This window comes from Ursus arctos, unplaced genomic scaffold (genome assembly GCF_023065955.2).
Source record: "Ursus arctos isolate Adak ecotype North America unplaced genomic scaffold, UrsArc2.0 scaffold_16, whole genome shotgun sequence".
Classification (NCBI taxonomy): Eukaryota; Metazoa; Chordata; class Mammalia; order Carnivora; family Ursidae; genus Ursus; species Ursus arctos.
The window spans coordinates 404603-418163 of NW_026622830.1; the positions used below are offsets into that span (position 1 = coordinate 404603).

The following is a 13561-nucleotide window of genomic DNA, read 5'->3' on the forward strand; positions in this document are numbered from 1 at the left end:
TCATGACCACCCTCTCATCTGGCCCTCCCAGCCCCGGATGCAGCCCCGGCTCGCCGCTGGCACGGGTGTGACCCAGGCAGACGTGACAGTCGCATCCTGGCCGAGTGTGCCCACACTGATGCCCTGGGTGGAGCAGGCAGTGGGACAAGCCCAGGTGTGAGGGCCACCCCCCCAGGGGACTCTGCTGTCACCCTTCACCTACCTTGTGCTATCAGCCGAGGGCTCAGGCCCAGGCCAGCATGCTGTGCCAGACCCCTGCAGCCCGGCCGTCTTACGTTGTGACAGGACGAGAGCCGGTGATGCCCCTTTGGTGTGGGTGGTGGGCGTGGTTCCGAGGCGTTAACGACAGTCAGCGAGGTGGGCAGGAGGGAGAGTGGAAGCAAGGGCATGGCCCGGGAGGGCTGCAGAACCCACAGTCCAAGCCACCCTGGGCTTAGAGGACCCTTTCTTCACTCCGTTTGCGGTATTTAGACAAAGGAGGTGAAAACAGAACCACGCAGGGGCATTTGTCCACACTTGGGCCAGGCAGGCGGGAATGAGACCCCTGCCCCTCCATGCACGACTCCCCCAGAGAAGGACTCTGCGGGGGTCACTGATGAGACACATGCCTGGTTTGCAGTGAAAACATTTATTTTACAACAGTTATCTTTATCTTAAGGTCAACATTCAGACGTACGAGACGGAGATCACCGCGGACCACCCTAACCCTCCAGCCGGGCCCTCAGGGGTGCACATGGGAGTCGGGGTCAGAGGTACACCCACCTAGCGCTGTGGGATTCCAGCAACAGGACGAAACCAGAAACCAGCGCACGGACAGTTGCTTGCCATGCATATGCATTTAGTATTTTAAAACAATATATATATTTCAGTGTAAACTGCGTCCCCTCACTTAGCTTGAAACATTGTTCCATTTTCTAGGGAAACAAAATCTACCAGAAGGTACCGCCTGGAGGACCCTGAGCCCAGCCCCTTCCTGGAGGATGGCGTTGTGTGGTCCCTGCTCCTTCCCAGTGGACCCCTCCCCCAAGGCAGACCTGCGGTCAGGACAGAGCCCCCTTTAGAATGCCCTTTGTCACTGATTGTATCTGATGCTCAGAAAATTGGTTTTAATGTGACAAGGGAGGGAAGGGTTTCCAGCCACCTAGATGTTGCAAAAGGGCACTCACCTGGGGGTCAGGTGAGCATGACAGGTGGGCCCCCAGGGACGGGTGTGGCACCTGTGACAGTCACCCCTCGGTAGCCCTGGCACCCTCCCCGGGAGAAGATGCCGCTGGCAGGAGGAGGCCACCGCAGTGCACGCAGGCACCCCCGCTGGCCGTCCACACCGATCCCAGGCACACAACCGGCCCGCTGTTTACTTCTGTACACCCGGCAAAGGAGCTTGCTGCCGAGACCCTGTTCTCGACCCGACTCACCAAGAAACCCAAGGGCGTTTTGGAGCCGACTCTCTTGTACTCGCTGTGGCCGCTGGGTAGCAGCGGTCACACCTGCTGCGTGATATATACACATATACACATATGTACACACAGAGATACACGCACTGCCCACACCTACAGCACGGACACTGCCAACCGTGCTCGTACGGACAGTAAGAATGTAGCTTTTGCCGATTCCACAGGAGGGTTCACAACCAAAATAACCAGAACAGGGCGGTCCTGTGTCACACGGGCTCAGCTCTCAGCATGTTGAGAAAGCAATGAGATCAGCTGCTCTCTCCATCCTCACACCCATCCCTCTGGTGGGATATGCTGAAAGCCAGGGAAGGACGGGGCAGGTCCCCGAGCTCTGCCTGCGTGCCAGCGCCCACCCCACTTGCTGGCGGTCTCACCTCAAGGACCGGGTGCCGGGAGGCCGCGCATCTCCCCAGACCGCCAGTTGCACCAGTGGGCACTCCTCCAGCACAAGCTCACCCGATCGGCCCACCTGCACTCAGAACGCATGGCGACAGTCCCGAAACGGCCTTTCCCCAAGCAGGAGCCCCGTGGCCACGCTGGGTGGCCAAGAGTGTGGAAAGGCCACCTGCTCTAAGCACAGCACACTGCAGCTTCTTCCCCTGCGGCACTGACCGGGGAACTAGGAAGGCTCACACACACTGAGCAGTAATATCTAAAGCAGTTTGAAAGTAGAAGAAAGCCAAAGGGAAGACGAGAAGACCAACCACATCACTGAGCTGGAACAGAAATGTACAGGCCAGCAGCCACCAGCAGCCACCTCACAGGGCCCTCCCATGCTTCCTGCTGGCCACTGGCTGCTCTGGGGCCCTCCCGGGGCGAGCCCTGCACTCTGCGACATGGCACGGGCTTCAGCCTGCATTGGCCCAGCACTCCCTGGCCACACATGGCCCTGGCTCCGGGCAGCCCCAGAGTGAGACCCCAAGCAGAGGGTCGCCCCCACGTGACCAGTGAACAGGGCGCCCCTCCACACTCAGCAACTCTGCTCACCAGGGAAATACACAGACCACTCAAGAAAAAGGGAAATGCAACTGGGGCTGACAGGGAGCACAGCCGACTTCGGAACGGGATCCGCTTCTGAGTCACCAGGTGGAAATGCCTTCAGGGCCAGGCAGGGAGAGTTCTGGGCCTGTCTGGTTCCTGGGGTCCCTGGGCCTTAGGCAATCAACCACCATCTTAAGGGTTAACATCACTGTCATGATTTATTTCGTTTTTACAAATTCTACAGGAGCCTGGGTTCAACACCCTTCCAGACCTGCCCCTCTCCCCACACCCTGGTCCCCTGCGGAGCCTGTTTCTGTCAAGGTCCCGTCGAGGACTCGCTCACACTCGTGTGCTGGGCCTTGAGGGTTCCTGACCACAGAGCTGCAGTGGCCCCGCAGGGGGAGCCTTGGTACCTGAAGTCCAAGCTTTGAACTTGGTTCTTGGCCATGCCAGCGAAAAACAGCTCCGAAAGTTATTTTCAGAAACGTCACAAAGGCTGTGTCCTTGCTGCTGTTGGGGCTGGTACAGAAGACGGCTCTGCGCTCTTACCTCTTCCCAGGGTGGCGTAGCGAACTTCTTATCTTTCATGACGTCTGATTTTAGCAAATTATTTCTAATTTAAGAGCATAGTGCATATCTTCCCTCTCACTGAATGTGTTCATGATCATTTTAATGAACAAAAACAAAAACGAAAGGGGGGGAACCAAAAACCTGCCCAAGGACCTGGGAGCCGTTCCACCAGAGCCGGCCACACCCAGCACTGCGCTCGGAGCCTGTCCACGTTCTGCACGGACACTGCTGTCCCTTCAGCCCCTCTCGGGTCAACAAGCACCTGCTCTCGGCAGAGCTGTGGGTGGGAGACAAGGGCCGAGGCCCAGCGGGCGGGCGGGCTGGGGAGAGGCGGTGCTGGAAACAGTGCGCGTCAGAGCCGACATCGTCCTCCTTGCTTTTCATCTGCCGGACACGCAGGACACACTCAGCAGCAGCCCTCAGGTTCGTTCTTCAGAAACCACTCGGGTCTCCAGTGACCAGTGCGGGTCCAGCAGGGAGCCACACCACGTCCAGTGCTGCTGGGGGTGTGGAGGCCACTGTGAACTCTGGGCCGGCACAGGCACATCGTAAGCCGTTTCCTTGTCCCCGGCAGCAGGGGCACCACCCACGAGTTCTGGGACACAGACAAGAAAGACTGACTTCCAACAGCTCGCAGAAGGCGCTGCTCAAGACAACGGTGAGTGAGCGGGGGCTCCACGGTCAGGCTGCTGGCCCACAAGCCAAGGGCAGCAGGCTGCGCCCTTGGTCCGGCTGGTCCTTCCTCCAGGGACCTGGCGTCTCTAGCTCTGCCTGAACCATCGACGGTGACTGAAGGGAACAGGTGAAGGGCAGTGGGGTGGCTAGGAGCTCTGGGAAGCACAGAGAAGAGGGCTGTGCTCCCCACGTGTGCTTCCCAGGGCTGCTCAGCCATGCTCCACCAGCAACCTGGACTGTCGGCCCCTCTGACAACAACAAACCGGGTCACTGCTACCGCTTGTGGTTCTTAAGAGGTCCAGAAAGGACCACAAGGCCAGGTGGGCCTGAAGGAATGTAGAGGGTGGCCAAAGGGGAGAGGAGGTGGAGGAATGTGGCCCCATCAATCCAGCTCGTGGCCGGGAGACAGTGTGGGAGCATGGAAGATACACCTCCCACAGCCTGGCGAGGGAACACGCTCAAAGGACCATGTGACAAGGAGACCGAGACTGCACCCAGGTAGAAAACGTGGTCTTGGGGTCAGCAGAGCCTCCCACACTTTCCACAACAAACTTACCCATGGAAAAAACCCTGCCACAAGGCCAAGCAACCAAGGTAAACAGACCCGCACAAACACCACGGAAAAGTTGACGGGACCGGGCAAAGGGAGGACACACCGGCTCCTTCCCAGCAATGCGTCCAGAGCCTCTGCCTGTGCCCACGCAGCTGGTAAGCATGGGGGCGGGGGGGGGGGGGATCAGATCCAGAGCTCCCGCCAGGCAGCACCTGCTTCCGGCCCCCACCAGCACAGGGGAAAGGAGCCACCCCTCCCAGCCCAGCCTGCCTGGCTGGGGGGTACCACGCAGCCGCGGTCGGCACAGCGAACTGAAAGCCCCGAGGCGGCTCCACTGTCTGGTAACGCGGTCACGCCGTGGCACGCCCACAACACAGACAGACATGGAACGTAACCCCATACATGCTATTAAAAAAGGAGAAAACAGAAAAAGAAGAAGAAGACCGTAGCTAAACTGCTTTAAATACTGCATGCGACGCACTTCACGTGGTGGGGGCGGGCGGGTGGGCGGGCACAGAGGTGGGAAGGGCCCCGGTGGGCCGGCGGCTGCCCTCCTCCCCATCTCTGTGACTACAGTCCATGATTCTAAGGGTGAAGTGGCCGGCTGCCGCGCTGCCCTCTACCGCGGCTGCTCCTGCACTTAGTTGAACCCGTCGGTGTGGTAGCTGGGGTGGGAGTCGGCCGTCAGCTGGGTGGTCTCTGTGGCGGACGCTGGCTGTATGACGATTGGCGTGTCTGTGGCCTCTGCAAAGCAAGCACACACATGCTCGTCGTGTGAGGGCGGCGGCCGTGCCATCAGGCCTCAGGAGCGCACGTGTGGCCCCCAGCAACACCGTCCATGCTCCGTCGCCTGGCCGCTGCACCGGGGTCAGAGGTCGGCGGGGAGAGGCTATCTGCGGACCTTCCCCCGGCACAACCTTCCTCAGTCTCCTCAGGTCGCCACCAGCCCTCGGTCCCTCCCCACCTGCTTGGTCCCGCGGAACTGTGGCCGCTTCAGTTCGCGGGTAGGGACGGCCCTCTGCGTCTGCTTTTACCTCAAGTGTCCACGTTCACACCTCAACAGTCCCAGCCGCCACCACAAACACTCCCGCACAGTGTCAGTGCCCTCCTGTTTGACAAGACAGGTCGACAGGGTTCAGGACCCGCCCTGACCCGCCCCGCGCCCGCGTGGCCCTGGGCCAGCACTCACCCCGCTCATCGGACTGCAGCTGCGCCTCCAGGTCCTCGGGGGACACGTAGAAGTCGGCGTCCTCGCCCGCGGGCGCCCGGGGCTTGCAGCGCCCACAGCAGCAGTTGAAGCAGCAGCACAGACAGCAGCAGCAGTAGCAGCAGGTCAGCAGCCCACACACGACGAACAGGGCCTGCGCGGGGAGCAGAGGGGCGCTGGCCGCGGGGCTTCCAGGACCACCCCCCCACCCCACGCCCAGCCCAAGGCTGCTCCCAGGGGGCCGCAGCGGGGGGTGGGGGGGGATGGTCTGTCGGGCCAAGAGACCCTCTGCAGATCTGGGAGCAGGAAGACAGAGGGACAGAGCTCACTCGCTCCAAGAAAAGGGACTACAGACATAGGCGGGAGGGCTGCCGGGTTCACCGCGCACACCGGCCGCCCGGCGCCTGCGACGACACGTGCTTGGGGTAAACTGAGGACAAGGGTAAATGTTCAAAAATAGAATAAATGATACGTCTAAAGTGTCTCGAGCCAGATTTCAAACAAGTCTTCCCTCATAATGACAAAAACATCTACCCACAACATGATGGAACAGCTCCCTTCCGATCTGTTTAAGATCGTACAGTGATTCAGGAGAGCAAAGTGACATGGCTGGCTCGGTGCTGGGCTGGCTGCACACGGGCTACCGAGCCAGCGACGTGCAGCCGGCGGCAGAGGCTGGGCCCCGCACTGACACACGAGGAGGGAAAAGGCTTCCATACGCCTGGAAACCGTGTCTCAGGAGCACAGAGCACTTGGACCAAATGCCCTGACCCTGGAAGACCCAAAGCCCTACCAGGCAGGAGGCTCTCCTGGGGCACCCGGAGCTGGTGCGGGGCCGCCTGCTCCCCTCACCTTGGCCCACCAACTGGAGAGCACGAAGTAGGTGTTCACGTTCTCCTCCCCGAACTGCTCGGCCACGTAGAGCCCCAGCGAGCCGTACTTGTCGTAGATGTTTCTTTTTGTGGCGTCCGTCAGGATGGCGTGGGCGTTGTTGATCTCCTTAAACTTGTCTGCAGCCTCTGGGTTATCAGGGTTCTTGTCAGGGTGATATTTCAAGGCAAGTTTCCTGCAAATCAAAACCATTTCTTTGTCCCTCATTCTACATTCATCTGTGAGAGGGAGGGCCCCGTGCAGGAAGCACTTCTCCATCACATGTCATTTCCCAACTCTGCACAGAGTTCGAGAATGTCGGAGTCAGAAGAACCCTCTGCAGCTGTCTCGGGGCAAACCTGGCTCTGACCTGGCCTGACGAGTGAGTCCCCCCCACGCGAGGGCTACCCGGGAGGCAGCGGCTGCGGCACGGCCCGCAACCCACCCCTCTCTCAACAGCTCAGAGGCAAACCCTACTGCTGACCTCTAGTGTCCTCGCAGGCTAACTGCACGCTTTGCCAAATACAGTGATGAGCAAGGGCTGCAAGAGGCCTCTTCTCTCCTGGTGTGAGAAGTACACAGGGGGAGGGACACGAAGGAGGGCGGCTTGAAGGGCAGGGGTCGACAGCTCCATCCGAAGGCTACGGGGAGGAGCCGTGGAAAGGAGTAAAGGCCCATCTGCTGAGCAGGCTCAGACCCGAGGGGAACGGGCAGGTCCAGGGCAGACAGTGTGTACTGTCTACAAAGTGTTACATTTTTGTTGCCAAGAATTTTAAGCTATAAGGGAACACAGTCCGCACACAAAGATGGACCTAAGGGTTCCCAGTTACGTATGGAGTCAGCCGGGAAACACCCGCAGTGGGTCCTGGTAAACGCAGATCAAAGCACACAAGGTACAAGGCCCTCCTACCGATAGGACTTTTTAATGTCATCTGAGGTTGCGTTCTTGTCCAGCCCCAGAACATGGTAGAGTGATTCCCCAGAGGTGGAGAGCGAGCGCTGTCTCTGGTCGGCCATGGTAGGCTAATCTACAAGAAAAACACGAAGAAAACATCAAAAAGTATCAATAAGGATTCCACGTGCGGAGCTGGAGGACCTGATTCCATACGACTGTTTTGGGCAAGCAGTCACAACAGCACTGGGGGGGGGGGGCCATGAGGGCCACAGACAACACATCCGACTATAACAGAAGGGGTGTGGGGAGCAGAGGCTCAGTCTGCAACCGCACCCACGGAGTGCTAGAGCACCGCCCTAGCACGCAGACTAAAAACTGTGCTTATTGTCGTCTCCAGAGCAGCCTCGAAATAAAAAATCCAAAGAAGTGCAGCTAAAAAGCTAAAAGAAAAAGGGAAATGATCTTTAGACTAAGAGGTCGAATAAAAAGAAGAGGTTGTCAGAATGGAGAAAAACTCAAGACCCAACTACACACTTTAAAGACAGAGCCTCAAAACACTGTAACCCAAGTGCTGAGAGAATGAGAGACGGACAAGCCACAGCTGTAAAAATCTTAGCACCCACCCCCCCGGAACAGACAGAATGGACACACGACAACAACAAAACAAGAAAAACACTACCTACCACTGACCTAACTGATACATATGGGACACCCAACACCCATGAACAGTTTTTTTAAAAATCACCAAGACATGCCACGTGTTAGACTTTAAATTTCAATAAATTTAATGGGCTGAAGTCATGCACAGTGTGCTCCCCGACTTTAGCAGAATAAGTTAGAAACCCAACAGTAAGATACCTAAGAAAACCTCAAGTATTTTTTTAATAGAATGTGTTTGGTTTTAAGATTTTATTTATTTATTTGACAGAGAGAGACAGCAAGAGAGGGAACACAAGCAGGGGGAGTGGGAGAGGGAGAAGCAGGCTTCCCGCTGAGCAGGGAGCCTGATGGAGGGCTTGATTCCAGGACCCTGGGATCATGACCTGAGCCGAAGGCAGACACTTAACAACTGGGCCACACAGGTGCCCCTGTTTTTTGGGTGGTTTTTTTTTTTTTTTTTAGATTTTATTTATTTGAGAGAGAGAGAGAGAGAGAGAGAGAGAGAGCATGGGCTGGGGGAGGGGCAGAGGGAGAGAGAGAAGCAGACTCCCTCCGGAGCACAGAACCTGATGCGGAACTCGATCTCAGGACCCTGAGATCATGACCTGAGCTAAAGTCACCGAATGAGCCACCCAGGCGTTTCAAAAACCTCAAGTATTTAACATCATCCAACACGCTGCTAAAATAACGTATAACTCAAAGAAGAAATCACAAGAAAAGTTATTTTGAATTGAATAATAAAATATAACAAATTAGCCAAGACCTAAGATTCAAGTTCATAACACAGGAAGCAGCAGGACAGACCCAAAGGAAATGGAAGGAAGGAAGGAAATAATAAAGAGCAGAAATCACAAAATAAAAAACAGATAAATGATAGAGAAATTTAACAAAACCAAAAGCTGGCTCTTTGAAAACAACAACGGAATTGATCAACAGCTGACCAAAGGAAAAAAAAGAACAGAAATCAGTGACACGGGGAAGGAAAAAAAGAGGGGTCATCACTACGGACCCCTACAGGCACAAAAAAGATGATAGAGAAAATTATGGACAACTTTATGCCACGAAATTAGATGAAACAGATAAATATCTTGAAAAATACAATTTACCCAAATTAACACAGGATGAACTAGAAAATCTGAATAGTCCTAAATGCATTAATACAACCGAATCTGTAATTGAAAACATTCCCACAAACAAAGTTCCAGGCCTTGATGATTTTTCTACCAAATATCCAAGGAAGAAAGACATCCATCTTAGACAAACTTTTTCAAAAACAGAGAAGGAGGGAACTTTTCCTGTTTTTGAAGGCCCGCACAACGTCACGAAGACATTACCAAAAAAATCTGTCACAAACACAGACATAAAAATCCTTAACAAAATGTGGGGCGCCTGGGTGGCTCAGTCATTAAGCGTCTGCCTTCGGCTCAGGACGTGATCCCAGGGTCCTGGGATCGAGCCCCACATCAGGCTCCTCCGCTGGGAGCCTGCTTCTTCCTCTCCCACTCCCCCTGCTTGTGTTCCCTCTCTCGCTGGCTGTCTCTCTCTGTGTCAAATAAATAAATAAAATCTTAAAAAAAAAAAAATCCTTAACAAAATATTAGCAAATTGAATCTAATTGAGTAGAAATTATCCCAAGAAGGCAAGCCTGATTTAACATTTCAAAACAAACCACTGTGGTCCAGATATTATAGAACAAATGAGATAGCCCACATGATGACCTCAAAGACTCGTCAAAGCACGCAGCGAGTCCAACACTAGTTCATGATTTAAAAAATTCTCAGTATATTGGGAACAGAAGGGAACTTCCTCGGTCTGATAAAGGACCTCGAACCAAAAACCTACAGCTGATATGCTTAGTAGTGAAATACCGGTTTTCCCTTAAATCAGAACGTGACAGGGATGCTTGCTCTCACCAGTTCTAGGACCCTGAACACTGCAACAGAAAAAAAAAATCAAAAAGACATTAAACCGTCCCTATTCACAGATGACTTGGTTGTTTATACAGAAAATCCTAAGGGATTGACAAAAAAACAAACAAAAACAACTAAACAAAAAACCAACTACAACTAATAAGTGAATTGAGCAAGGTCACAGGATATAAATGTTTAAAACAACTATATTTTTGAGAGCAGTAAACAACTGGAAAATATTATCACATACAGGTTTCATTTACAGCAGCATCCAAACCCATGAATTCCTGAGGAATAACATTTAACAGAAGACATACAAGACCCTACACTGGGAGCTGCACATTGCCAAGGGAAACAGAAGACCTTGAAAAGCGGGGCTTTACCGCGCTCGTGGGTTAGAAGGCCGAGACTGTCGATCTCCCAGGCTGATGTACGTTCGACACAGTCTCAACTTTAAGCCCAGCAGGCTTTTTTGCAGAAATTGAGAAAACGATTTCGAAATTTGTGTGGCAGTACAAAAGGCACATATAGCCACAGTAACAGAGGGTCAACAGTACATACAAAGATGTTCGTCATTAGTCGAGATGCAGGATAAAACGAGGTACTGCCACGTACCTACCAGAACGGCTTGTACTGAAGAGATGGGCCATATACCAAGTGTTAGCAAGGGTGTGAGCAGCATGAACTCTCCTTAACACTGAAAATGGGACACGGTACAACCCTTTAGAAAACATACACTCACCATACGACCCAGCAGCTCCTCTGCGAAGTACAGTGTTTACCTGCATGAGCTGGAAATACGTGTCTACACAAACACGCACACACTCACGTTCACAGCGGCTTTACTCACAACAGCCAACATCTGGAAACAACCCAAATGTCCATCGCCAGGTGAATAGATAAACAGAAAGGGGTCTCCCTGCAGAGTGGACCACTGGTCCGCAGGAAGGGCATGAGCCACCATGGCACGCACACACCGTGGACGACGCTTCAAGCATGCTGCTGAGTGAAAGGGGCTAGACCTAAAAGAGAATGCAGGGGTCCCAGATGTGAAACTCCAGCAAATGCAAAGTCGTCTATACAAGGTTGCCCGAAAGTGGAGGGCAGAGGAGAGGCGGGTTCCAAGGGTCAAGGCGACTCTGGAAAACTACCTGGCACACCCCTGCCGCAGGACCCAGCATGTCCGCTCCCGGCTGATTTATCCAAAAGAAAAGGAAACACCGATTCACATAAAAACCTACACAGGACATTCATAGCAGCTTTATTTGTATCCGCCCCAAACTAGGGTCAGTGCAGATGTCCTTGAACCGCAGTACAGACGTGCACAATGTAATACTACTCACAAGCCAGAGCAAAACCAGCACTGACGTGTAACTGGGACTAACCTGCAGGGAACTGCACCAAGCAGATAAAAGCCAATCCCAAAAGGTTACATACTGTATGACGGGATTTTGGAAATGATACAATTTTAAAAACAGAAGACAGATTGCTGGTTGCCAGGGGTCAAGGATGGGAGGTGAGTGGGACGGGGTGGCCTGTGTCCTGAGAATTCCAGTATCTTGCGTCCAGCGGTGGACCGCACTGGTTACTAACGCCACACAGACGTCACCACGAGCACACGAGTAAGCACCAGTAAAGATGGGGAGATCTGAGTAAGACTGGTAGACTGTATCAACATCACTATCCTGGTTAGGGTAGTAAACTACGGTTTGGCAAAATGTCACCATTGGAAAACCAGGTCAAGTGTGGTGATTTCTTACAACTATGTGTGAATTTATAATCATCTTAATTAAAATTGCAATTAACAGCTCATTACTAGACTAATTCAAGTCACCTGGTTGGTTTAGACCATTAAAAGAAGCTTTAACTAGAGATGACACAGCATACTGTTACCAGCAACAAAGGGTAGATCTAGCAAAGCCAGAAGCAAGCAAGCAGTGGGAAAAGAGACCTGAGGTGTGAGGTCCTAGCCCAATTCCTTCACCTCCCAGAAGATCAAAGGGAAACCCAGACGTGCATTAGTCAGAGAAGCAGGTCCAGAAGCCACAGCTGACTTCAAGTTCAGCAATCAATCATACTAAAGGTGTGTCTGCCCTCTGGTTCTCCAAAAAGACACATTGCCACAAGTTGCAACTAGCTAAATTCTATTTCCTGCTGCTTAAGGTTAACAGAAAAATAATAAACAAACCACCTTTCCAGGAAATACAGTGATGCCCCTAAAAAAGGGCTTCCGATCTCCGCATTATGTCTGCTTCTGTGAAGGGAGCACGACAGGCCTCCTGCAGCACCCACCCCGTCACACACATGCAGATACTGCCCCGAAGTCAACCATGTGAAAAATGAGGGGATGGACTTAATTCCTAAATTCAATACTGATTTGATGATCTATTACTGTGACCGCAGACTACACTACTTAAAAATAAGTCAATGTGTTCATAATTACCAAAACTCAGCAGCAACTACGATGTCCTTCAGTGCTCACAGTGGCTCACAGCGGCTATTCTTCAGTGCTGGAAAGAAATGAGCTACTGAGCCGTGGAAAGGCTGCACACTGTGACCCCAGCTCTATGACATTCTGGAGAAGGCAGAACTCCAGGGACAGTAAAGGGAGTGGTGGGGCCAGAGGCTGGAGGAGGGAGGGATTAAGAGGAGGAGCAGAGGGGATTGTGAGGGGATGAACTACCCTCTGGGACACTACGGTGGCAGATACATGTGATTATGTTTCTCAAAATCCCACAGAATGTGCAACACGGAGAGTGACTGCTAAGGTAAACTGTGGACTTTGGTTAATAATGTATCAATCCTGGGTGCCTGGGGGGCTCAGTCAGTTGAGCGTCTGCCTTTGGCTTGGGTCATGGTCCCGGGGTCCTGGGGTCAAGTTCCCTGTCAGGCTTCCTGCTCAGCGGGGAGCCTGCTTCTCCCTCTGTCTGCCACTCCCCTGCTCATGCTCTGTTTCTCTCTGTCTCTAATGAATAAACAAAACCTTTAAAAAAATGTATTCATACTGGATCAACAGTTTTAACAATGCACCACTCTAATACAAGCTATGGGGGGGAAACGGAAAACCGTGGGGATGGTGGAAGGGAAGGGAATACATGAGAATTCTCTATAAGTTCTGTCCAATTTTTATGTAACCCTAATGCTGCTAAAAAAAAAAAAAAAGTCTTGGGGCGCCTGGGTGGCTCAGTTGGTTAATCAGCTGCCTTCATCCCAGGTCATGATCCCAGGGTCCTGGGATCGAGTCCCTCATCAAGCTCCTTGGTCAGCGGGAGTCTGCTTCTCCCTCTGCTTGCCATTACCCCTGCTTGTTCTCTCTCTCTCCGTCAAATAAATAAATAAAATCTTAAAAAAAAAAAAGTTTATCAAGTAGGAAACAAAGTACAAAAGAAGAGCTGATGACCCCAAAGGAAAAATTGTAAGGTTTTTGTTTTTGTTTTTTTAAAAGATTTTATTTGTCAGAGAGAGAGCGTGCACAAGCAGGGGGAGAGCGGCAGAGGGAAAAGCAGGCTCCCTGCAGAGCAGGGAGCCCGATGCAGGACTCCTGAGCCAAAGGCAGACGCTTCACTAACTGAGCCACCCAGGTGCCCCAAATGGCAAGAGGCTGAAGGCTACTATTTCTATAAAATTAAAAGAAACCGTGGACAAAAAGCAAACTGTGAAGGAGAGCGAGCACAGAACAGAACGATCAGAAATCACTGTCTGAGCAGGAAAGTGTGACGTAAGCACGGGAGGGCGACACGACCAAGTGGGGGAAGCCACCAGGCCGAGAGAAGTGACAGTTCAGGA

General features: G+C 52.9%; 1 protein-coding gene across 3 annotated transcripts in view; it reads right to left on the bottom strand.

The window, feature by feature from the left end:
* Nucleotides 1-612: 612 nt before the first annotated feature.
* Nucleotides 613-13561, bottom strand: part of DNAJC5 (DnaJ heat shock protein family (Hsp40) member C5) — a 35948-nt gene continuing 22999 nt past the window's right edge. For 2 of the 3 annotated variants that reach the window (XM_057312410.1, XM_026503936.4), the window contains exons 2-5: nucleotides 7221-7338; nucleotides 6293-6506; nucleotides 5423-5594; nucleotides 613-4977 (exon numbers count right to left, since the gene is read on the bottom strand). In XM_057312410.1, the coding sequence (XP_057168393.1) occupies nucleotides 4874-4977; nucleotides 5423-5594; nucleotides 6293-6506; nucleotides 7221-7327 (597 nt within the window). In that variant the 5' untranslated portion in view covers nucleotides 7328-7338 and the 3' untranslated portion in view covers nucleotides 613-4873. Of the gene's footprint in view, nucleotides 4978-5267; nucleotides 5342-5422; nucleotides 5595-6292; nucleotides 6507-7220; nucleotides 7339-13561 lie in introns of all 3 variants that reach the window. The other variant, XR_006410049.3, reaches the window with a different exon arrangement.